Source organism: Blennius ocellaris (genome assembly GCF_963422515.1).
Source record: "Blennius ocellaris genome assembly, chromosome: 12".
Taxonomy (NCBI): domain Eukaryota; kingdom Metazoa; phylum Chordata; class Actinopteri; order Blenniiformes; family Blenniidae; genus Blennius; species Blennius ocellaris.
In genome coordinates, this window is record NC_137661.1 from 22,135,595 (window position 1) to 22,161,988 (window position 26,394).

General features: G+C 43.7%; 2 protein-coding genes across 2 annotated transcripts in view; one reads left to right on the forward strand and one right to left on the reverse strand.

The window, feature by feature from the left end:
• Positions 1-157: 157 nt before the first annotated feature.
• Positions 158-9,559, forward strand: mccc1 (methylcrotonyl-CoA carboxylase subunit). Its single transcript, XM_080506589.1, has 19 exons — positions 158-357; positions 818-861; positions 1,315-1,454; positions 1,588-1,683; positions 1,821-1,942; positions 2,028-2,175; positions 2,256-2,377; positions 2,476-2,587; positions 3,296-3,377; positions 3,461-3,588; positions 3,682-3,865; positions 4,478-4,587; positions 4,685-4,901; positions 5,563-5,649; positions 5,871-5,920; positions 6,582-6,719; positions 7,060-7,167; positions 7,830-7,901; positions 8,009-9,559. The coding sequence occupies exons 1-19, from the start codon at positions 302-304 to the stop codon at positions 8,150-8,152; spliced, it is 2,160 nt and encodes a 719-aa protein (XP_080362715.1). The 5' UTR covers positions 158-301; the 3' UTR covers positions 8,153-9,559.
• Positions 9,560-11,509: 1,950 nt separating this feature from the next.
• atp11b (ATPase phospholipid transporting 11B) overlaps positions 11,510-26,394 on the reverse strand; it is a 49,684-nt gene continuing 34,799 nt past the window's right edge. The window contains exons 29-30 of the mRNA XM_080506776.1: positions 18,981-19,144; positions 11,510-13,473 (exon numbers count right to left, since the gene is read on the reverse strand). Coding sequence (XP_080362902.1) covers positions 13,392-13,473; positions 18,981-19,144 — 246 coding nt within the window. The 3' untranslated portion in view covers positions 11,510-13,391. The remainder of the gene's footprint in view (positions 13,474-18,980; positions 19,145-26,394) is intronic.

Sequence of the window (26,394 nt, forward strand, 5' to 3'; positions counted from 1 at the left end):
CTGCAGCCTCCTACCCGCCTCCTTGTCCAAACTTCTCATTGGCTGCTGACACTACGAGTCCCTGGAAGGCCAAAAAGTATATCAAATACATTGTATGCGCAGTGGCAGTGGTTTTGACTGCAGCTGTGACTCTGTAGTGGTCAACAGTATCTCCTTTTTGTGTCAGTGCTCGTTCCTCCGCCGTTTGCTCGTAGAATAAAAGCTGTTTTTGGTGTGTTTTTAATTTCCCCTTCGCCTTTCCGTCCTCAGCTGGTTCCGGCATATAGCCTGTTAGCACAGTTAGCCTCGGCTGCTGGTCGTCATGGCTGCAGTTATTCTGACTTTCCCCACTCTGCAGGGGCTGCGCAACTTCACACAGTGAGTACCACTAACCCAAAAAATACCCCTCGTGTTTTTTTCCAAGCACGTTGACGTTTGTTGATAGTTCTCCAAGTCGACTTGACGTCAGCTTACGTTTGTTTGTGCTAACAAGTGTTAACCTGCGCAGCAGCTAACCTCTCAGGTGTGTTTGAGTGGGACGTTTGTACCTTGTGTGCAGATGTTTGAGGGTCTGCGACCTGAACTACATACAGCTATTTAATATTTGTGCCATTAAAGAGTTGGTAAAAATGTTTTTTTCAATATGCGAGCTACAAGGTTAGCAAGGTTAAATAAAGGTAGCTGACTGAAAGCTAACGTGGCTAATGTTTTTGGTTCATTTAAGTGCAAATTGAACTATTGCTGTAATTTCCTAACACTATATTTATTTCAAAATGCCACCCCCGTCGTTGTGTTTTGCTCACAAGTGGAACTGAAGATGTTGTTTATGTTTCTTCAGAAAACTATCATGGACCAAAAGAGGCGTGAGGCTTGTGTCAGGAGGTGAGTGAACAATCTCAAAACACAAACTTCTGATTTTAACAGTCTCTTCACATGTATTCTTCCTCCCCTTCAAACTACAATCGTGAGAAAATATGTTTTCTTTATTAAAATGTCCAGGTAGATATTTGAATATTTTAAACTCTTGTGTTCACTTGGAAAAGCAACCTGCTTTTTAATCATAAATCACATCAGTTCAGTTATTTGAAAATGTGTCTTAAGTTGAGTTGGAAAAGTGATCTTTGTAATGAAATTACATCACATCTTGTGTTTTTATTAAGCTGGTCCGTCTTGTTTGAGATCAAACATTGAGAAATGTTTGTTTCTAATTCAGGACTCGGAGGCCTTTTTAATTCTGTCTTTGTCTTGGATTGCATTATCTCTTGAGAGTTCTGACTCCTCATAGTGTTACAGTCTAGTCCTGTTCACCCCAGAATCTCACTTTGTTGTCTCCAGGGTCGGGAAGGATAGAAAAGGTGCTGATTGCCAATCGAGGAGAGATTGCATGCCGTGTGATGCGTACAGCCAAGAAGATGGGTGTGCGCTCTGTGGCCGTGTACAGCGATGCAGACAGACATTCGATGCACGTGGCGATGGTGAGTTGAATTTTATTCCTTTTTGTACCGCACCGTTCTGAATTGACTTTCTCTCTCCATGCTCAAATGAATAAAAGGAGACATCGTGAGGCTGTAAAGTTGTTTTTACCTGGTCTTGCTTTTATTCTCTTAGGCAGACGAAGCGTACCACATCGGGCCTCCTCCCTCCCAGCAGAGTTACCTCTCTATGGAGAAAGTTTTAGAAGTGGCCAAGGCGTCAGGATCACATGTGAGTGCCGCTCCTCGAGGGGGAAGGTCAAATAGTCGGGTCTTTTTACTTGTTTCACTCGGGTTGTCTTTTTTTTTAAAATATTTAGTTGTTATTGTGCCTAGTTTATGCCTGAAATTGTGTTTGTTTGTGTGTAGGCAGTCCATCCTGGTTATGGTTTCCTGTCAGAAAACACAGAGTTTGCAGAAGCATGTAAACAGGAAGGAATCATCTTTGTTGGGCCTCCTTCCTCTGCCATCCGAGACATGGGCATTAAGAGGTGACACGCGCACGCACACACACACACATCAGGCAAAAGTAAGAATCACAACATTGATTTGATATTTACTTGTGTACTTTTTCAGCACATCCAAACACATAATGTCAGCTGCCGGGGTGCCAATCATTGGCGGTTACCATGGGGAGGACCAATCGGACGAGAAGCTGCAGGCGGAGGCGGCCCGGATCGGATTCCCGGTGATGATCAAGGCAGTTCGTGGAGGAGGAGGGAAGGTGAGGGGCAGCCGACAAGGCAAAATTAATTTAAATTGAACTGAAGTGACCTGATCTGCGTGTAAATATGTGTTTGTCAGGGGATGCGAATCGCGCCGACGGAGTCTGACTTCTTAGAGCAACTGGAATCGGCGAGACGTGAAGCCAGAAAGTCCTTCAACGATGATGTCATGCTGGTTGAGAAGTTTGTAGAGGACCCCAGGTAACTGTCACCCCCTAAAGGGGAATGCCACCGACACTATTGTTCATTTGTTTTTTTTATACGACCGGCCGTTAAATTTATGTGCCCGCCTCCTGCAGGCATGTGGAGGTTCAGGTGTTTGGAGATATGCACGGGAACGCCGTCTACTTGTTTGAGAGGGACTGCAGTGTCCAGAGGAGACATCAGAAGATCATAGAAGAAGCACCAGGAGTGAGCGAGTTCTTATGATAGCAGAGATGTGGTGGTTAATAATCAGAACAAGAGAATCTAGTGTGTTTTCACTTTAGGGTAAATGCAAATAAATGTATAAAAAGGTTTGCTGGTGAAATAAAAGCACATACTGAGCTTCTTTTCTGCAGCAAAAACGGCAGGAAATCTACTGACGATATAAAGAAAGTTCAAGTTGTTTAATCAATCTTTTTCTCAGTTTATTTAAGCATGCTTCCATTTTTGCTAAGTTCCGAGTCAGAAAAGTAAATTGAGCTGCTGTGAATCTATTTTCTTGGATTTTACAGGCCGATGGTTTGATTTCTGGTGCGCTCATTGGCATCTTTGGGTTTCTGACATACTTTATAAATAGATGTCAGCTTTTTATAAATACATTTCAAAACTTACTGTTCGACACTCTTAAAGTTCTAGATGTAGACTTTCTATTGATTTAAAAAAAGAAACACAGTCACTTATTAGTGATTGTCAAATGGCTCCTTTGTCTCTGATAGCTATAGATTTCGCATTAGACCCCCCCCAGTTATTCTTTTCAATAGAAAAACTTTCAATTCTTTATTTTCGAGGTGAGATTTCAATGGCTTTCCTTGTCTCAGAAACAAAAGCAGAGAAAACCTGCTTAGAGTGCAGATTGCTTTGTTCCCTCTACATGGATATTGGGGCCATAACATAGTTTCACTGCATTTGTCACAGCCTGGAATAAGCCCCGAGGTCCGCAGGAAGCTGGGAGAGGCTGCAGTGAGAGCAGCCAAAGCTGTCAACTATGTGGGAGCAGGTGAGAAACGCAATCGATCAACTCGGGAATCGGATGACGCCGCTTCAGCATCCTCGTCTCACGTGGTCCGGCCTCCTCCGCAGGCACGGTGGAGTTTATAATGGACGCGCAGCACAACTTCTACTTCATGGAGATGAACACCAGACTGCAGGTGGAGCACCCGGTGTCTGAGATGATCACCGGGACTGACCTGGTGGAGTGGCAGCTCAGGGTGAGACCAGACGAGTCGAGGTTGAACGCTGCCGGAGCGGCATGATGGGGGTTTCTCCGAGTTGCGCTGACACTTTGTGGAATCCTCCTCCAGGTGGCAGCAGGGGAGCGTCTGCCGCTCCTCCAGGATGACATCATCCTGAGAGGACACTCCTTCGAGGCTCGAATCTACGCTGAGGACCCAAACAACGACTTCCTTCCAGGAGCTGGACCTCTGCTGCATCTCTCCACGCCTCCGGCGGACCCACACACACGCATCGAGACCGGAGTCAGGGAGGGTAAAGACCGAAACATAACGACTGATCATTGGTTGAAAGGAGTTTCACTGCTTGACGTATGGAAGGAGGTGAATCTAGGATGAGATATAAACCAATGAAGGCAGAGCAGAAACAAGTGCAGACAGGCCTGCGTCAACGCTCCTTATTGTTGAAATACAAGTTACCCAGTAAGGTGTGAAATCAATCATTTTAATGGAAATCTGACACTAATAAAACCCCTTTTAAACTTTTGTCCAATTAGAAGAAACAGAAAAACAAGCTGACTTCCCCCGATGGACTTCCTCCCTTCGTAAAGCTATTGGTTTCAAAGACGTGAGACAGGAAGTCGATACTAGTGATTTTGATTTAATACCAATTTAACCCAAAGCTTCCATCATAGATATTGATGCTCCTTTAATGTGAAGGGAGCCGATCCCGGCGGAGGGTGAGGGAAGGCGGGTCACACCCCGAGCAGGTCGCCAGGTTTGAGAGAGTCCGTGCTTGCGCAGGGAGAACGAGCAAACTCCACAGTCACAAGCCCAAACTCACAGCGAGGATATTCTCACTGCGAGACAAAGAGCGCAAAGCTTTCAGATGACTTCTCATTCCTATTTTTTTTTCTGCGCCTTACAGGGGATGAAGTGTCGGCACATTATGACCCAATGATCGCCAAGCTGGTGGTTTGGGGCGAGGATCGCTCGGCTGCTCTAAAGAAACTCCGATATTGCCTGCGCCAGTACAACGTGAGACGCACAGTTTACTTCTCGCTACAATCGACAAACACGGAGAACCTCAGGACGGACGCCGTTGTCGCCGTTTTAACCTCCGTCGTCTCTTCAGATCGTCGGCCTGAACACAAACATCGACTTCCTGCTGAGTCTTTCGGGCCACCCGGAGTTCGAGGCCGGTAACGTGACCACCAGCTTCATCCCTCAGCACTACGCAGGCCTCTTCCCCGCGCCGCGGGCGCCATCTGGGGCGGTGATCTGCCAGGCGGCTCTGGGTCTGGTGCTGCAGGAGAGGAAGCAGACGCACAGCTTCACACAGAGCGCCACAGGTCAGATACACCGGAGACGAATAAAGTTTGTCAGAATTTTTACAAAAAAGCATATTTAACTGTTCAGTTTGTCAGTATTTTTCTGCTTTCATAACAAATGGAGCAGAAATTATTGATTAATTCACAAAAGCTTTGCGTCAACTGGTTATTCCATTGCTGCTGGGGTTGTCGTTGCACAATAGTGACGTGAGACAGAAGCTCAAATCGACTGAGTCGTTCGTCTTCACCGACTCTAAACGACAAGTCCCCCTGCAGAATGCCGCATCAGGATAAATCACGTTGATGCCACCCGGCTAAAAGGCAGCAGTCACTTTGTTCAACCTGTCAATTCATCTTCTCTACGACAGCCACTGACATGTCTTGCAGTTGTGCTTTGCAGTGATGGCGGCTGAGCGTTCAAATTAATTAAAATCCGGTAAAACTGCTTTGGTTTAACTCCCATGATGCTGAAAGGTTCATTATGAGGTTTACACCCCCGAGTTTAACTTTGGAGGGTCATGAAGCGCCGTAACAATGTGTGTACAGAAACATAGATGCATGACGTCTAAACGGATATTCAGCTGTGTTATAGGACAGATGTGGTGTGCAGCATTAAGATTTCTATTTCTTTTTTTCCTGGTGGAATTTCTGCTGCTATTTGAAGTGTGTGTGATTGTTGCAGATCCCGCTGCTCCGTTTGGCTCCAGCCTCGGCTTCAGAAACAACATCCAGCTCAACAGAAACATGACGCTGCAGCTGGGAGATAAAAGTAAAGCAAAAGACCCTGATGTATTTAATGACTGTTTGAATAATTAAGTTAAAGGTTGGTTTCCTCTGTGAATGTATTAATGGACGTCTCATTATTTAATGGTTCTATTAAAATTGCCGCAGAAATGAGCTCCGACTGTGTTGGCTAAAGATTCGAGTTTCGTCTCGTCGCTTTGTTTTGTTTTTCTCTCCCTGAGAACTTTTCTTGGTTTGTGTTTCCAGAAGTGCAGGTGACCGTCACGTACAACAAAGATGGAAGCTACAACATGCAGGTGAGCGTTTTACCACTTTCACTACTTTGTAGATCCTTTTTAAAGGAAGGTTTTTTTTTTTTATTGAAAACGGATGGTTGCTACTTTGGTGTGACCAATTTCTAAGACTTAATAAACGAATGCATTATGAAAAACAAATTATGGGATGATGGTCGTTTTAAACACGTTTCAATCTGGAATTATTCCAGAATGTTTGATTCTGGTTAAGTCAAATACTTGCATTTTGATCAAATGTGGCCGTTCTTTCCACACTATGAGAACAAACACCATGAAGAATATTTAATCTATTTATGTTGAATTGTTTGTATCCATATTTTACAGTCCATGTCTGAAATGCCCTTTATTCCATTTTAAAAATTAACAAAGGAAAACAACAGATTAAGAAATAGAAAAATCATGTCGCCCAGGAGCAGCTTCAGTTTATATTTCTGATCAAATGTAACTGAAAGTTCACGGTTGCCACTGACGACAGTGAGTACGGCGGTAGACCCTGTTTATCCCGTCGGTCTGGTTTTCTGTGGACTTGATGAGTGTGTTTGATTTAAAGCGACGAAAGGATCGTCCTGTGAGAAACGGCGTCACGTTGTAGCGGCGCGACCAGATAGAAGTGCATCGGGAGTGAGAAACGCGACGAGCGAGGTCTCACGTAAACTTCTCTCAGGTCGCTGGCGAGGCGTACCACGTGACCGGCGAGGCGGAGGCGGAGGGCGGAGCCACTTTCCTGCACTGCTCCGTCAACGGGGTGAAATCTCGGCCCAAACTGGTGATTCTGGACAACACGGTGCACCTCTTCTCCACGGTACGTTGCCGAAAACTGAAAAGAAGAATTGAGTTGAAATGTCGCCCGGTGCCTCCTGTGAGGAATTCGGATGTTCTTGCGTCGCTCGTGTGAGAACGAGGGATTTATACAATGTTCACAAAGTGAAACGTCAAACTTCCGTTGCCTCTGGAGCTGAAAACATCGTCCAGACGGCAGGAGGGGTGCTACATGAAAGTAAAGCATCGTGAGACAGACGAAAGTGATAAAAACATAAAGTTACACGTTAGTCATGTTAGTTAGTTAAACATAAAGTTGTTTTTTTTTCCCCCCAATGTGAGATGTTGAGGTCCTGAGAGCTGCTTGTCAATGTCTCCTGCAGGAGGGAAGCTCCCAGCTGTCCGCTCCGGTACCCAAGTATCTGGGAGCCGTGAGCGGAGCCGGGGCCCGGGGGGGAGCCGTGGCCCCCATGACTGGAACCATAGAGAAGGTCAGTCCGGCTTCACCTCGTTTCCCTCACCATCATTCACTTGTTTGACCACCAGGCTGTACAACAAACGTGACGTTTCAGGATTTTCTTTTGTCATTTTTTGAGTCCGAGCTGCACAGTGGACCAATTCCTTCTTCTTGCATGATGGAAAACCTTTTTAGATAAAATGTTGCTTTCTCCAAGTCAATATACAATTATAGTAATAAACTTGCATGTTGGAATTCACTTGGATTCTGGTAACGACATTTAAGTCAATGTTAAGCAGACGGACTTTCTCACTACATGTTGAAGAAAGTGTGAAATGATCTGATCGTGTTTTACCTTCACTTCATGAGAAAACCGTCTTATTTTTTAATTTTATTTTTTAATCCACCTCTGGAGTGTCTCACGGTTTACCTCAGACACACGGACGTGACGAGACAATCAGAAACCGAATGAGCAGGAAGAAATAAAGTTTTCACTTCACCGTGTGTCGTTAATCTGATTGAATTTTTTTATTTTGGAGACAAATGACGCCCGGATGTGTGTGTGTGTGTGTGTGTGTGTGTGTGTGTGTGTGTGTGTGTGTGTGTGTGTGTGTGTGTGTGTGTGTGTGTGTGTGTGTGTGTGTGTGTGTGTGTGTGTGTGTGTGTGTGTGTGTGTGTGTGTGTGTGTGTGTTCAGGTTCTGGTGAAGGCCGGTGACAAAGTGGCGGTCGGAGACCCCCTGATGGTGATGATCGCTATGAAAATGGAGGCGAGTCTCACACACTCTCACTTTAACGCCACAGCTACACACACACACACACACACACACACACACACACACGCACACTCTTCATCCTCGTTGTTTTCCTCCTGCAGCACACCATCCGAGCGCCCAAGTCGGGCGTGATCAAGAAGGTTTTCTTCAGCGAGGGCTCACAGGCCAACCGCCACGCCGCTCTGGTGGAGCTGGAGGAGGAGGAGGGGGAGGCGAAGGCGGGGGAGGGGAGCAGCAGCCAGTGATTTCTATTGGACGGAAGATTTCAACGCGAGAAGCTTCGACACGAGTCGATGGTAGACGAACACGAACGTAGCAGCTAACGAACCTAGTCTTTCCTCCAGAGGATGAAACTTCTGTCACGTTGCCTTTTCCCACAGCAGAGTTGCCTTTATCGTCTCATTTCTGTTAGTATTGGGTGTTTTATTTTTGTTCTAATGCACTCTGGCTGTGATCTCGATCTGAGCGTTTCACTAGACGGCGTTTTCACATTGGCTGCGGGACGATATGCTGATCTAGTTACTGAAAGCGGCAGGAAGTCGTCTCAACCTGTCGGCTTGAACGACGATCGTCGGTGAAAACAAAACGTTTAACCGTCTTAACGGCGTAAAGCGCTCACTGCCGTTGCACTTAAGACTTTCGGTCCTGCTCTCGCCAAAAGCACAAACCTTCACTTCCCGTTTTTCCTGATTTCTTAACTTTTATATCGTCTCCAAATCACGAGGACGTCTGAAAGTCGCCGGTTCAGACGGACCTTCAACCGTCTCCTGATTTAAAACGGCGCTTCCAGACGTTTTGTCCTCGGAGAACGACCGCAGGCACCAGAGAGGAAGAACCGATATTGTTCTCATGATCCTGTAGTTTTCATGATGAAGTGTTTCCCCAACATCTTTAACCTTCATCTCAGACGATCTGCTGAAGGATTCAGTCGTTGGAAGGAATGATGCAATGAGTAAAAAGCTGCTTTTGTAAAGTCTTTGTTCCTTTTTTATGTGGTTTTGTCACATAAAAAGAGATCTTCCACCGCCTCATTTAGTTTCCTGGGTCAGACCTTTATTTTGTTAAAGTCAGAAGTAATGATCCAAGCTGAGGGCAAACAAACTCCCAAGATCTCGGCTTCCTGTGAGCTTTAAACAGGTTCAAGTTATTTCTTTAATCCAGAGGCTCCAACACATTTCCACACTTCAGACAATAATTCTCTCAAAACGATCGTCTCTCGTTCCTCTCAGCACTTTAATGTCAAGTAAGGATTCCTTCGCTGCTGCTGTTCCAGACGAGACGCTCCCACATTAAAGAATTAATAGAAATATATATTTATATAATAATAAACACTCCACATTATGTTTTTGCTCAGATAATGAGTTTTCAGTATTTCTGTCACCGTTTTTAGCCTCTGGGTTAAAAAAAAAAATCAAATTTTGAAGGATGGATCGTCGGTCTGAGTTGGACAGATGTTTTTTTCTTCTTCTTCAGTGTGTAAATCCTCACAGAGCAACTGATCACTACACAGGAGGAAACCGAAATGCAGATCTCTCTTCTTACTAACCCGTGTTCTCAGACGCCTCCAGACTGTTTGTACATGTACTCACGATTTGAAAGTGAAAAAAAAAAAAAGCCAATCAAACGCTGTAATAAATGTTTTTAAAAAGCTCTGACGGCTTCGAGTCTCACCTGATGGACACTTTAGGACAGACGAGCTCAGAGCAGCGAGGCTCATTTCTTCTTATGTGTTTAATAGCAACGGTTTAGTGGCGACACGTTTCAGGGAATTGCAGCTGATTGAGATAGAAAAGCACAGATATTTTACAGAAACTCACTTTACTCACCTTTATCTTCATTATAAACTCCATTCACAAAACAATTGGGACACGTTTGTGAAGGGTTAGTAGAAATAAACCAGTTTGTTTGCAAACATGTAACTAATTCCTCCATGTGGTAAATAAAACTTCTTCACTTTAATCCACGGAGTGTAACCACTGTGATTGGCTGGGAGAAATGTAGAGATGAGGCTATATCATCACTCACCACGAGGGGGTGCAAAAGTGAACAATTTCACTGATCAGGGCTTAGAATTTTCACCTGATAAACTTCAAGCTCATAATTTATCATTTTCAAGTTAAATCTTTGGCGCTGAAAGGCGACTTCCTGTATATTGTCAAAATAATGTTAGTAATGTCTGTTGTGTGTCTCTTGAAGTGTTACTAAGTGAAAAACTTTCATTTCTACTAAATGTATTCCTGAAGTTACTTTTACTACACCAGATTAATATTTGATTAAACACTAAAGTATTCACAATGAGTGTCACAGACAGCAGGCATTCGATTTTTGTTATTTATTTGTATAAAAACTGAACAAAACTCCAGATTTATACCCCGAGTCTGGACAGAGATGACACGGCTGTGATAAAGCTGCAACCTCTCACAGATCCTCAGTTAAAGTCGGGACGGCGCCTCCGTCCTCACGTCTTCGACTTCAGGGGTGGAGGCGAGATGAAATATTAAATAACCGATGTGAGTTATGAGGCCAGGTAATCTGCTGCTTCTAGAAATACTCCTGATTTGTGGCGATGGAGACGGGATGACGTCGGCTTGAGAGGATGGAGATGAAATCAGCCGTGATGAGAAGGTTTTAGTGTTTATGTGTTTGATTGTGCAACTTCGTCAGAAGTTACACTTAAAGAAGGGGAAAAAACTTCAAACATTCAGTTGTTATTTAATTTTCCATCAAAGATTAGAAGTTAATATCTTTAATTATTGAATTGCACTTGTCACACGTGTGCGTGTGACTGTTTAGACATTTAAAGTTACATTTCCTGAGTCAGATGAAGTTATTTGCTCAATTGTTTTCCACCCTGGGTCTCCATGCTGAGCACGAGGAGGCATCAGACCCGCCCCCACACTGCAGGTGTTTCAGCTCCGTGTCATTCGCCTCCTTCCCTCCCTCCTCTGCCACCTGCTCAGCAGAGTCACCATCACGTCTTTAACTTTGGCGCGTCTCGGTGTGTGAAGCGAACGTCTTGCACGGAGCAGTTCTGAATGGTAAAGAAAGAAAAGACCATGCAAATACAGGATACAACCTGTATCTTGTATTTGCATGGTCTTTTCTTGGACATTTTTTTTTAATAATGCTGGCTATTGTTAAAAAAAACAAAAAAGAATAATGGTGAAATCACACCTCAATATGCCCAGTTTTGGTAATAACTTCTTTAATTAAATGTAGATGATTTATGCCCTCGTCATTCTAAAGCAAATGGAAACTGTGGCGGGTGTCATTATTCATAGTTAATTATGCTGTAATTTTACCAGCTGAGACGAAACTGGCCAGTGTGTGTGTGTGTGTGTGTGTGAGTCCGCAATTGCACTTTAGGTGCTCTTAAAATATTCTTGGATTGAGTCACCAACATGATCGCTATGGCAACCTTTAAAAACCCAGGATGTTGAAACCTGATCCGTTCGTTGCAGCTGATCGTGTTTTAAAAGGTGTTTTAAACATAAAGAAGCGATTTCATGAAAGTAAGTTGAAAATCAGAAGTGTGAGATGAATTTTCCCCAAACCCTTCGAGAGCTTCTTCAAATCAACGCAGGAGGCACGAGGTGTTTCAAGACAGAGATTTTAATAACAGATATGAGGTCAACTGATTTAAAACATCTCTCATATGAATGAGGTCCACAGACAAACCGCGAGTTCATCTTCAAACATCAGCTCTCATAACAACGGCTCCTTTATGGAGGCGGCTGGTACAGAACACAAACAACAGGAGGAGAAAAACAAACAAACAACCAAAAAAAAAGTACAACATTAATAAATACACTTCCACCGTCAGTCATACCTGCGTGAACAGACTGAAACGACCGAACTGGAAAAGAAAAACATCAAAAATGTTCAATTATTGGAGAGACTTCAACGCTAACGTCCACCGGGGGTCTAAAACGGTTGTCTTTTCTACGCCACACGTCTGTCAGCGACCTTCGGGGGGGGGGGGCAAGTCTTTATTTTTCCTTGCTGGAGTGTGTGACCCTGCAGGCAGCGTGCGACTTCCTTCAACCAGCACGGCCGCCGCGCAGCGAGACGAGAGAGAGAGAAAAAAAAAAGAGCTGGCGGACAAAAGGCGGCGCATGACAAAAACACCCCCAATGTAACAGCAAAGAAAAGGTGATTTTTAAATGATTTGAGATGAACGATGACGGAGGAAAGATCATTTTTTTATTTTTTTTTATTTATAAAAAGGTGACTTTGATATGTGACTTGTGCAAAACGCTCTGCTTTTTCCAAACCTCTTTGATGAGAGCAAAATATATATTTCTATCTCTGTTTGTGGACGTGGAGACATTCGGCCGTCTGGGGCGACGCGGCTCAGCCACGAGTCGGCGGAACAGCTCAGCATTAATAATCATTAATCCTCTCAGGCCACTTCTGAGGTTCAAAGCGGACCAGTAGAACTCGCCGCTCTACTTATCGATGTAGATTTTTCGACGTCCCGTTATCCTCCTCCTCCTCGTCGTCTCGGAGCTTTTTAATGCTGAGTTGCCGTCGGGCTGATAAAGAAAAGGCATTCAAAGGGAAGGAGTTCAGAGAAACGGCCTCCGGCTGCAGGACCTTCGGTCGTCGACCGACAATAAAACCTCCTCGGAGTTTATGGCTTTTTATGACGTCCGGCCACCTTCTTCCCCCGCCGCCGCGGGGAGGCGGAGGCGGAGGCCCGGACGGTCAAGACGGGAGAGCAGCACAGTAACAAGTCTTCTCGACGACAACATAGAAGCTTCTGTACAATCAGGCACAAAAATAAACACTTTAGACAGTCCAGTCTGGAATCCTTTGGTCTTTGGCGCAGGTGAGCGCACGGTGAGAGACGGCGAGGTCACGGGATGCTACGGGACCGCGGCTCGTTCCCTTTCAGTCCGAAGCAGCGGGAGTTTTCGTGGAAGGTTAATAATGTGACCAGACCAGATCCTGCAGCGACGCTGGTCAACCAGTCCAAACTGGCAACACCCCTTCTGCTTCGACTGACGACGTCCTTTCAGTATCAGTTACAAGATTAAAAAAAAAAAAAGTTTGTCAACTGGTGTGCAACTGGAAAAATAGTTTGATATATATATATAATAGCTCCAGTAAAAGAATAGAGCCTGGAGCTGAGAAGAGAGAAACTTCAGGCCGTTAAGATGCTTCTAAAGGTTTTGGATTCACGTGTGCAAAGCGGCGGGGAGACGAGGACATCGTCCAATAGTGAAGCCCGTCTGACATGCATCTCGCTTCATTTCCTTCAACGGTGCAAGCTTCTGCCGGACGTTCCTCGACGTCGTTCCCCGAGTGGATTCACTACTCGGTTGCTAATTTCTAACATGACGGCGGGAGAAGATGGCCGGGGGTGAGCTTATGAACTCATGGTGGCACGGCGGCGCTTCCCCAAAAGTGTGTGTGTGTGTGTGTGTGTGTGTGTGTGTGTGTGTGTGTGTGTGTGTGTGTTACAGTCTGTGGCCCTGGGAGTCAGCAGTGGGAGCCCTCGATGGGCGACAGCGTCAGGATGCTGCGATCGTTGGAGTAGAAGTTCTCCGTGTCGCTCCAAGACCTGAAAACATGCAGCAGGGACTGAGCGTTAAGAGGCTGACGCAGTTTGTGTGTGTGTGTGTATGCATAGGTGTGTGTTCTGGGGTTTGCAATCATAGGCCACGTTTACATGTACCCAGGTTTTTTCAAATATTTCCCGCTCTACTTAAAAAAAAAAAATCCCAAAAAAACATGACAGACCTGCATATAAACTGCTTCAGAGCTGCTATGAGCAGTCAAACCTGTAGGGGGCAGTGTAGCGAGAAGCATGAAGCCATGAATTGTGACATAAATCTCCGCCTCCCTTTAGATACAAACAAGAGGCGGTTTTTCCAGAAATATCCGTTTCTTTAAACCCCGGGTTTGTTGTAAACGTGGCCATAATGTGCAGGAGCCAGCCGGAGGAAGCAGAGAGCAGTGAGGTGAGGAGTTAGTGATGTTTTTGATGGCGTTAAAGTGACGAGTATCAAAAGTCTCTCCTCATTAACTCACACTATTATAACAACGTTATCGTGTCACTACTATTTAATTTGACAAAACCCACTCGGCCCAATAACGTCTGCAAGTCAACGATGATACAAACTTTGCTCTAGTGTTTAAATCTTGTGGTAAAATCCATTTGGTAGAAAGGAAATGTTCGTTTAGAGCGAGTCTGGGTGACGACATGCATCTAGTCTGTTCATTACTACGACTTTAATTCTTCCAAATTAGTTTTCAGGTGTTCGAGAGAAAAATCTGTTACTTTTAATAAAATACAAAGTCTTTAAACTAATAAATTCTAAAGAAACGAAAGCGAGAAATTATTTGATACCGAAGTTGGTTTTGTGACACTGTTAGAGGCCCGATCTCATAAATATCACTAAAATTCCGAGTTTGAGTATCTGAGGTGAGACTTTAGCGACTCAATGCTGAGATAGAAATTAACACAATAATTGTAAATAATAATAAAGGAAATAAATCATGATCAACAAGCAATCAGAATCATTCTTTCCCCTCTATCCCCTAAAAAAAAAAAAAAAAAACACCGGTTTCCATTACTGCAGGTAGAATATACAAAGTAAAGGTTGGCTGGTTATTTAAATATCTGCTTATTGACTAGAAAAATAGGTGTCACACTGAATTATGTTTCTAAACAGCAAAGATAAATGCTTCCTATAGTATAAAATGATAAATTCAGCGATGACAGAGGCACAGTCCTTCCTGGCAGTGGCTTTACGAGCTGGAGCTCCTTTGGAAAACGTCTCGGTAAAGACAGAACATTCACACCAGCTCGACCGCCGGAAACATCTGGGGGGGAAACACCGACACGTCACACGAACACCCGCCGCCTGACCGGGTTTAAAGGTCACAGCGGATTCGCCCCCTGCTGCCCGCACTCACAGTTAAAACCTGACCACCGGGAGCCGGGGACCGGAGCTCGTCACGTTCAGCGATCGAGATCAAGACAACCGTTTTGAGACCTGGAAAACTGAGAATCTGCACCAAACCAGGGACTTGAAATTAAAAGCATCTCTGCTCCGTGGGAGCACCCAAAACACTTTTGTTTTTTTCTCCCCCCACCCCCCCCCCGCGTTGTTGTTGTTGGGATTGGCCCCGGCAGGAACATGAACCCAAGAAAGGAACAGGACGAGCAGATTTCTGACAAGATCAAGCTCACAGGGGACGTTAACAGAACATGAATAATTAATCCAGAAGGTCGAACAACATTATGCAGATTTCAGACACAGAAGGACAAAAGACACAGTGAGGACAGGAAGAGACGAGTGCAGGAGTGTGTGTGTGTGTGTGTGTGTGTAGGGGAGGTACATACAGGTTCACATTGTATACAAAATATCAAAGGCAACAGCTGCCCCCATGCAACAAGACAGTCAGGGTATTCTTGTTTTGTAGCATCTGGCAGGTGAAGGAGAGTTTCGGCTCCACCCCCCCCCGGAACACCCCTGGTTATAAAACAAGCATGCCCCCCCCCCCACCCACCCCAATGTTGGCCTCTTATCAGAAGCACATATAAGGCTTCAGGATCGAGTATAAAAAGATTAGTAAGATACAGGAAGTAGCAGAAAGAAAACACTAAATAAAGAAACGACGGTTCCCAGCAGCCTCTCTGGTTAAACGGTGGTCCCCTTGTTCTGGTAGAACAGGAGCGAGACGGCAGCAGAGTCTCCGTCCATCGTCAAATGGAATCATTGATTGAAATACCGTTTTGTGATGTTGCTTTAAGCATCGGGTGGAAATGTGAAGCCGACAAAACAGGTCGCACATTTCAGTTACGAACACAATGAACTGAACTGAAGCTGAAATCAAAACGTGGCCTTATTGTTATAAGATTAAAACAAGATAACAGGAGAAACGTGTAATTTTAGATGTGTGATGTGTCTTAATTCTACATTTTGCTTGTTTCGCTTTCGTGACAAAATCCTCACGTTGCCCAGAGACAGATTATAATTACTCATATAATCCAACATACCGATCAAATTAGCCTGGTGATGTAAATATATATATGCACATACATGATGTGCATTAGAGTCTTTATTAGACATGTAGCAAGACATTTATGAGAGTCCAGGTGTAAAAACAACATTTTATGGTTAAGTTTCGCTTCTGAAAGACGAACTGTTTACATCGTGAGAGAAGGCAGCAGTGGTGTTCATGTTTTAGTTTTTTTTTCCGAAAAGCTTCAGTGTTTTTATAGCAGACGTAATGATTTATCCGTTTCCCAGGTTATCCAGAACCTGCAACACACCCTCACTACATCTTGTATTTTGTAAGTGATATTGTGAGGCTGGGCAGGCTCCAGTTCATATTTCAGAAAACATCTTATATAGGATGAGAATTCTGTGACAGCTTAATTTAGTTAATAATAGTTGGATTAAAAAAAACAAACAAACTCTTCTACAATCCTCATTGAAATAGGGTTAGTTAAATACTCCAGGAGCATTGTTTTGTTGCGGCTCACAGGATTCATTAGATGTTTGATTACCTCATTCTTCTGAAATCGTCTATATTCGACCAAAATGACACTAATCTTTGTTGCTCATGCTTCTGTTAAAATCCACTTGATGTTTGGATGGAGACTCGGCTGCTTGAATCAAGCACCTGCATACAGAAATCAACCGATTTAATGGGAAATATATTCGACTTATCACTTTTGTTCCCAGTTTGCGTTGCGGTGACAACAGGCCAAGTCAAGCAGCCAACTACAGTTTGGCTTTCCGATAAGTATCAGATAAATACACGACGTATTATATAAGTTGTAAATATGCTTGCTACATGTTCTTTCCACTCATTAAGCATAGAATACAGGAGTGGGTGGATATACATTCCCTTTCCCCCATGGCAGTATCCGAGCATTAAGGCCAAACATGGGCTGAGTCCCGCTACTTGTTCGGGCGTTCTCAGCCGCATCCTCTACTCCCTCAAAACCCAAAATGTGAAGGACGGAGACGAGACGGGAGGGACAGCCAAAGGTTTATGGTTTACCGGTGCGTTGTTGAGACGGGCTGAGAGGAGGAGGAGACAAACAGAAATGTAAGGAGGGGGGTCAAAAAAATAAAACCTGCACATTCAGCCCTAATTCTATTTAGTCGACGACATCCTTTCTGTTTACAGTGTAAAACGCACGGAAGCAAGGCAGTTTATGCATGTCCTTTGTTTGTGTTTATCCTTGTGGGAGTACAAATTGCTGTTTGCTCACTTGGAAGAATCTGGTTGGCGGGTGCGTGCCAAGGTCAGAAAACAAATCAATCATTCCCACAGGAAGAAATTCATCTAAATTGAATCATGCAGTTAGTGGCAATTTCGCCCCGATGCTAAAGGGTGTCGATTCTCTCAGCGAACGGACCCCGACGGCAACCGGAATAGATTATTTTACACGGAATAAGCTCACTTTCAAATGTCTGAGAGATAATGAAGGGCATGAATATTAAAGCATATGACCCAGCTTTATGCACCGCACTGGCTGAATCAAAGTTTAAACATTTGTGGCCAAAAAACTTAATTAGTTGGACGGCACTACAGCGAGTCTTGATTATCTATATATAGCAGGACTGCAGTGTGTTCACACAGTCCTCTATTGGACCACAGGGTCTATCGGCAACCATCCGGAGGGTCTGATTTGTCTCACGTGTTGTCTGAAGCTTCATAAACACTGAACAAACACGCGTGTCCAGACACATGAATGTGTGGATGAAAAAGGCTTACACACCGACAACAGGGATGCTACATCTTCATTACAGATGGGATCGATACTTCACTCCCAGGATGTTTTGGGGGAATATTGATTGTTCAGCAAGAAAGGGCCGATCAGGTCAATTAATCAATGACCCCCACAGAGTCTCTGGCGTTCAGGTGAACAAGACACAATAACACTAAAACTGCCAACAGGGCAGATCAGCAAACTGTGAACTCAGCTCACCAGTCTTTAAAAGCTGCACTCGGCAAAAACCTTGAGCGGAGGAATCAAACTGTTGATGGACCTGAAGCACTGAACAAAGCCCGACCTGAATAAGCTCTGGAGCCTCTTGGTGAAGTGCACTGACATCGTTTTCAGCATCATTGTGCACCGAAGGCCGGACATTTCACAGACTCGCTCACCGTCATCGAAAGCAACCAGAATGATCAATTGTCAAAGTGCAGCTTGAACGCTGAGAAGCAGGATCGTCCCACTTCCTAAACACAAGTTAATGCCACAAACATGCTCATGTTGGGTGTTTGGGGTGATTTGGGACTCGGCTATCCATCATCTGGCCTCCTTTCAGGAGTAACCCTCGAGTGATCAAGAAGAGGAGGACAATACAGCCTTGGTGTCACCTGTTAAAATACTTTACAGATATGATCATTTCAATTAACACTGGCTAATCAGGCTTCAATTAATGACAAAAAACTCACTTTTTAAGCAGGTGCAACTAGATAGGATAAAGGACGCGGGCAGGACGGACAAAACGGATTATATCATATGACTAGGATACGGGCGACACACACAAGCCATAGTGTAGGACTGACACTGGTGCACATATACGATTTGATAAAAATAATAGATTTCAGGTTTTCCCTGGCCTGCCAGAATGGATTACCATTGCCTCCACTTCAATAAACGGTCTGTACGGTTTTGGTTACAAGGTGTACCCATACACATCCCGTGTGACAATCCTGTGCAGATACGGTTCGGCACATCATTCTGTCTCGTCTCATCAAAACGTTCAGACCCCTCGCTCTCACGGCACAGACCGCGGCTGAAATTAAAAACTCATAACAGTGCAGCCGGTTGTTGGCCTGAGCCTTTTATCCGCCTCTGGCTGAAAGCCCACAGTCCTGCCAAGCTGCTCCCGAAAAACCAGCGTCCGGGAGCTCCTGAAACACCGACTTCCCCGCCACCATATGTTGAAAACGCTACGACCGAACGGGAAAAGACTGCAGCCGTGTGTCACAGGTTCCAACAGTCTCCAGCCTGCGGCCCGGGGGTTCGTAACACCGCAAGGGTTCGTCAGGATTCATAATCAGTGTGTGGCGTCTTGGTCCTCCTCCCCCCACCTGTTGCTGCGGCTGGATGCATGGCAATTGTTGGCGCTGGCCTTGCACTGTCCGGTCATGTGCTCCAGGAGGCGGGCCAGGCGGGTACAGCCGCTCTGCCCATGTTGGTAGCAGCACAGGGACTCCACACAGCTGAGGTCCTGCGCCTGGGGGGCTGATAGAGGCTAGAGGAGGGGAGAGACGGTGACGGCGTGAAAGGAAGGGCGGAAGAAGGGATGGGGTGAAAAGTTGGGAGCGTAAAAGAAACCATAGGAATGCAAAAAGAAAAAAGAAAAAAGCAGAAGAGGTGAGAAGAGAAAGAGAAAAAAGTGAAAATTAAACCAATACTAACTCTTTTCTGACCGGATGACAAGGGCGACTTGGGAATGATATATTGCATGCTTGTCACATCAGCAATGTGGAGAGGAGAACATTTACAACATGCTGCATCAATGACTGAAATGTTGCAAATGAATGAAAAAAAAAAAAAAAAAATTAAACCTGTGAGGAACAAAAATTTTTAAGAAAGCAAAATAAAATATTCTGTGTTAATCGAAATAAGATCTGCGGTATATTTTATTTTATCGAGATGTGTTTTTAAAGTAAAAAGTTTAAATGATTGACACCCTGGGCGTCCTACAAGACGACACATTCACAATAATAATAATCATCATGGTTAAAAACACTATTGTATAAAGGTTGGTAGAAAAGCTCCCACTCAGCAGCACTTGTTTCACTGCAGCGCCACGTTGAACCTGTAGTAAGATAAGTTGAGGGAGATCCCTGGAGGCCAACGGAGCCGCCTCTGTGTTCGTGGCCTCGGCTCAGGTTATCCTGCAGGGATCTTTATGATGGATCACTCAGCATCCAATCCACATCTCTCAGCATAAACTAACCATGAACGGAGGCCAAGAGCTCATTTTCACAGGCAGTAATATGAGCCCAGTGCTTCTTATTTAAACCTTTTCTATTAAATAAACATTTAGCAAGCTACTTATAACTGCTATTAATAAGTTATTTAATTATAATCCTATTTTTAGCACTTCATAGACATAATTACTACAACATGTTGTAATAAATCGTCTCGATTGTCTCATGAAATGTATAAAATCAGTCATGTGCAGTAACAGGCCACAGCGAAGAGGAAGAACCTTGCACCATACCAGACTAAAGGGGGTGGGGCCATCTACTTTAACTGGTAAAAAGAAGAACGAACAGTACATAACTTAATGTTTACAATTATGTTAAAACAAATATCCTACATCACATATCCTACTCACATATGTGAGAATAATACACTAATTCAAAACACTGCAGTACATGAGCCTACTAATAAACAAAGACAAAACTACATTCTACGTTATGCTTTCCCACCAAGCCAGTGAGGTGTTTAGAGATGAAGCTGAATGAAGTTGCTGCTTACGGACCAGTGGGATCAGGTGACCCTGTTGATCTGACTCAGCAGCTGAGAGACTGAGTGAAGGAGAGGAGAAAACTCCAGAAAGACAAAGAGGAAAGGGAGACCGAGGGCAGGGTGAGGTTACACCCACCGGTTCTGCACTGTGCATCCCTCTTCTGCACAGCATAACAAATTTAAACAGACCTAACGTCTTTCGCCCTGCATGCTGTAGCACTAACCACTTGCCATTGAAAGCAAATAGGATTTCAGTAAATCCGATTTTATTTCCTTCGGATATACAATAGCAACAATTCCACACCAATATTTGGTTTTATTGGACACAGCTTCTAAAGTTTTGTATTTGATGATATCATGCTGCTTCTCAAGCTAATAAATAACTGCCCTTCACTTGAGATTGAATGAGTCGATTGTTTTCCACAGAGCTCTGGCTTCTGATGTTGCTGCTGCAAAAGATATTGGAGACACTGCTGGAAGGAAACCAACTCGTCTGAATCTTGGCCAGGAAACGACACAGCACGCACAAAATAATGTGAGGATGTATTATTCTGGCAGGTTCAGGTGCTCCAATGTAATAAAGGGATAATTTTGAAGCTCGGACTCCGTCGGTATTGCTGCTTATTTGATGTTCAGGAAAAGGCAAACAAATGTATCTGTGTTGTCATCAAACTAAACTTAGCAGCCATTATTCTAGACGAACAACCAGCACAAACCATAGGAAACAAAGCTGTGCCACATCTGGATTTTGAGGAATCTATGATAAGCATTTCCCTGTTGCTAAAATGTCAACAAATGCTCCATGTTGGCATAACCACATGGGTAATAAACAGACATTTCATTTTAGTTTCTAGCATTTTCTCCAGCCAATATATTCAAAATAGGTCACCCTCATAAAAAGAACCAATTGAACTGATCATTTCACCTCTTTACTGCTTTTGAACCAGCTATTTAAGTGTCATTACGTTCGGGTGTGAAGAGGCAGTGACCCATCAAGGCCCAGAATTAAAAAAAAAAAAAATTCAAAACCCAGGTGATTGACAATTCTCTTGGAAACGCAATATTTCAGAGAATTGGACCACAGAACTGAGGTATTTACAATAAAAATGAGTGACGGTCCCAGTGACAGCTATATAGGGAACATTACCGACCTGCTGAGTTACTGCCACGGCTTCAGAATTGAGCGGAGCTCTTTCATGCAGCCACCGGAGGAGTTTCTGTCTAGACTTCATTCGACGTGACTTAAACACCCATTTAAACATTACGCGTTAATATTGAATGAAACGACTCAGAAAAGTAAATAACTGACAATTGATATTTGTTTTGATCTGCATACCAACATATTTATATATATGGTAAGATTTACAGTAAACATTCAATCTAGAATTTTAATTTCTTTTTTAATATAGAATTGTTCCTATTTGGAGAAGGTTATTACATCAGAGCCAGGGTATAATTGTATATTTATGTGCAAACTATCAACATTTGTAACTGATTATATTTTGATGAAAATAGTTCTTACAGTTCAACTGATTTGCATTTAACAATATAATAATCCTGACCTGTTGGTTTGATGGTGTTTGAAAACAACGCTGTGTTTGTAGCAGAAAGCAACCAACCAAACAAAAACAAAAAAATCTCACCCAACAAATGATTGTATTAATTAAAAACAACAATAAATCAAGGTATCGTACTTTAAAATGATTCAAATATTTACAAGCAAATGACAATATATCGGGTATGGTGGGAACGGATGGCGAATGAATGTAAATATGGGCGAATACAAAGAAGCTTGCACGCCAACAGCATTCTCTCTCCGTCTAAACTCTGAATCCATACCTGATATTTAACACTGAGGGGTGAATAGAGACCGGGTTAAGGGAAAAGATGGGCAGTCATGGTTGGGTAAGGGAGGACAGGGTCAGTCACATCTGGGCAGGGAAGGATGAGGTTATTCATGGAGGGGGGGGGGGGGGGGGGGGGGGGGGGGTGTCATTCAAATATAATATGGGTTTAAAATAGATACACAAGAATTGTATTTTACATGTAAAAAAAAAAAATGTAAATAGGAGAGGGGGCAGTGTGAGAAAGCTGTAACACGCAGCCATGGGGTCATGACTGAAGATGCAAGTTGGCGTCACCAAGCATTGGGGCGTGTTGCAGTGGACTGCAGCGGTGTGGTGTGGAGCATTCGGGCGGGTTGGTCCTCAATGAAGCCACAATGCCAGGGCAGTGACACAACAAGGAAGGGGGGGGGACAATGGGAATGAAGCAGTCGTGTGGTACTACCTAGGGGAGCATGGGTCTGGGCCGGGGGCAGCAGGGGGAGGATAAGCAGCTAGCAGGTGCCAATTGTCCTCCCCTGGGCTCCGGTGGGCTTTAACAGGGTCATATTCTGGGCCGACTGAACCCTCACCCTCTTCCATCTGAAGGACACAAGATGCTTACGGTGAGCCCTGCTGGCTGGTCGAACATCCAGCCGTCAACCTGGTGGACCGTCGGTCGGCCACACATTGACGAGGCAACAAAACCATCACACTGCAAAAAATATCCTCCAAAGTCAGTGTGTCAACACAATTTAGATGATTAAATCAGATCAGTAATCTAAAATTCATAGAATAGCGTCTGTTTGGTGAAGGTAGTGTGATATTCACCTTTGACTAAGTTTGATTAAAAAAAAAGATTGGGAGGAATTTATATTAAAAAGAATCATTATATGTATTATTGATATGTTTTGTAGTGCTGGTTATTCATCATGGCAGATTAATTAGTGAGCAAAGCGGTCGGCCAGTCAATAAGTCAGTCCAGGCTGAACACTGGAGAGAGCCAGTCAACAATAACGGTCTGGCAATTACTCTACAGTGTTTTCTACTACGTGAACACAGACAAGTATTGCAGCACTTGTCTAATTTCCAGTGCCCTTCACAACGAACTTCATCAATGCCAACAAAGTTGAGTTACATTTTTGACTTGCAAAGCATGTAAGAGCAGATGGTTCCTGCTTTGTGTGCAACCTCTGGTCTTATTCCCCTGCTGCAGGTCTAAGCCGCTTTTAAATGGAGCTGTGAGATAATCATTAATCACCAGGTGAGAAATGTTGTTTAGAAACTTTAAAGAGATTGATGAAGTTGCTCCAGGAGGGCTCCTGATTTCCCATGAAGGCAGGAAAAAAAAAAAAAAAAAAGACACGTGAACGTACTGGCTACAGGGACGATAAGTGGGGAATAAGCTGAAAATCTAAATGGCAGATGAGCAGAAAGAAGCTTCAGGCTTACGTCTCCAGGGACGTGCACATGGCAGCAAATCTATTAGCATCCACACCAATTAACCTGCTGTTGAATCTATCACAGCCACAGAGCCGGCAAACTGTGATAAACCCAGGAGGGGCCTCAGGGGTTTCTTTGCGATTACGTCACTGAATCTAAAGAAAAGAAATGACTTGAAAGATGCCCAAATTATTTCAAGTGAATTCCATTCAAGGACTAATGCAACATGCTCATTGAAATATTGCATTGGGATCCTGAATCCACAAAGACTGTCATGGCTATCCATGAATTAAACACAGTGATCAAAACTGAGGCTGCGAGGTCTGGTTTGCATAACACAGGACACTTGCAGCCTGAAAATCTTTAGTTTCTGCTCATAGACGTTTCTGGGTTATTATGAGGATACACAGTCAATAGCTTGGAGAAGGCACTCCAATGCCAGCTTATTAGACATATGTAGTTAAAATGTCCATAATAAATGCTCTATAATGAAGAGATATAAATATCTGTTGCATGTATGCTGTACGCATGCAGCAAAAAGAACCTTTACATGTTCAGACAAACAGACAATACAAAAATAATTGATATCGTCTACATGGGTTTGTTCACATGACTTTGGACAGCAAACATGCTATATACAACTTTAGAAAAAGAAAAAGAAAAAACTCAGATAAAAGCAACTATTTAGTTATGTTTAGCAGGCATGACCAAAATCAGAAATCCAAGATCAAGAAATTCCAGTAGGTTGTGGTTTCGATATCATATAAACTGTATTGGTCTGATTATGAGACAACGGCGGCCTCATTTCTAAAAACAAGTAATGGGACATTGATCCAGCACGGCCACACTTGGGACAATAGGATTTCTACAGTTTTGTTCAGTCTCCACAGTCTATTCCTGTCACAGATTTCTGCCCGCTCCTCCCACAGCGTGACATCCTCGCTGCCATCCAAAGACTTCGAGAGGCTGACATCTTCAGTTTGGCTAGTTTTTGTTTCCGAGGACCCGTTTCTGTTGGATATGCAGAACTCTGCACAACAACGGACGACCATATATGTTCAGAGTATCGTACATTCAGACCAATACGGTATCATATGATGGTACAAGAGACAGTCCAGTTCACAAGTCAGTCATGCAGGACCGGAAGGTCAACAGTCCTGTTCTGTGGATCTGCTGAATCCATGCAGGCAGATAACTGAGCTGAGGAGGACGTCTTATCAGGGGACACCAGTCGGCGGGGCTTTTGGCTGGACATACTTTAAGAGGACGGGTCATGCCATAAGAGTCGAAGGAGTGGTTTTGATGTGCTGCGCCATGCATTTCACATGTGGGTGGGGTGCCAGGCGGGGGGCGGGTCTGACGGGCTACCCTGACACGCCAATACTGGCTTAACACCATTATGAATCATTTAAAAAAAACAAAAAAGTTTTTTCATTAGGTTGGACATTCATCCATTAAGTTGTTCATGCAGGGGTATGGTGGGAGGGGTAATGACGATGATCATGCGATGAGAGGCAGAATTGGGTACGGTCTCAGTCCACATTCTCCATGTCAGCGTCTCGCTGAAATGCAACACATGCAGCAGCAGAAATGCTTCATATCCCCATCTTCAGCATAATCTCCACCCGTATAAGCCCCTCCCCTACTCATTAAGGATTATTTACCTCCCCCCATCCCCCAGTCACAGAGAATGCTTATTGGCACATGCAGAACCGACATGAAACGTAAGACACAACTATGCAGTTGAGATACTGCCAGTGTTGGAAAAAGGCATTGGAAAAGCTATATATCAAGATCAGCCCTGGGAAAAAAACAACTTTAAAGTTTAATTTGATAAATGCTTAGAAAATAGGGCACTTTTTGTTTTCAAACCACAATGCAATATTTCTTTTTTTGTCAGCTGTATAAAAGGCTACAAATTATACTTTTTTGGCAGTATAACCTATTTAAGTATCACTATGTTGCAACTTTTATAAACCAGGCTTTTAATGTTAGTGATGTCATTGACAGAAGTGGGCAAAATTACTGCCAGATGGTAAAGCTTGCTTCAATGAAAAATTACTTTTAAATTTGAATTTACAGTGAGCATTTTTTTTTTACCAGCCATGTCTCTATGTATGTACTGCTTATATGTACTAAACTAAAATTTTCACTAGACACATTTTTCTTAAAAAAATATGGACAAAGATAATAGAATTTTAAAAAGGGACTAAGATTAAATACATAAACATCAATGCAGAAAAAAAAAAAGAACAAGCCAGATCGAAGAAATATTGCATTTGAAAGAAGCATTTCTTCCATGACTGGTGAATTTGTAAATGTCTTAGATCTATTTTAAGCCCAGGGCTGAGTCCTTCTTAAATCCTCTACCTAATTTTGCCCAGCTGGCTCTTGGCTCTGGACAAAGGCTGCAGAGCGATGAAGTCATCACCTATCGCCACACGGTTGGAATACATCTACACCGGCAGAGTACAGGCAAGGGACAGGGTAAAAAAAACAAACAAACAAACACACAGACAGACAGACAGACAAGAAGAGGTTAGAGAATCAAGCTCTCGCACACTCAACCTAAACAATCCATACTCAACCTCATCTCAGAAACACACACACTCACACTGAAAGACAAAACAGGACAAAGGTTAGAGCCAACAACACACAGGGCTGGAGAAGGCAGTCAAACTGTTTTCTGAGAATCTATTCTCGTCAGAGACATTTCAGTGGAGGTGGTGTCTAAATTATAACAAACAAGCTCCAG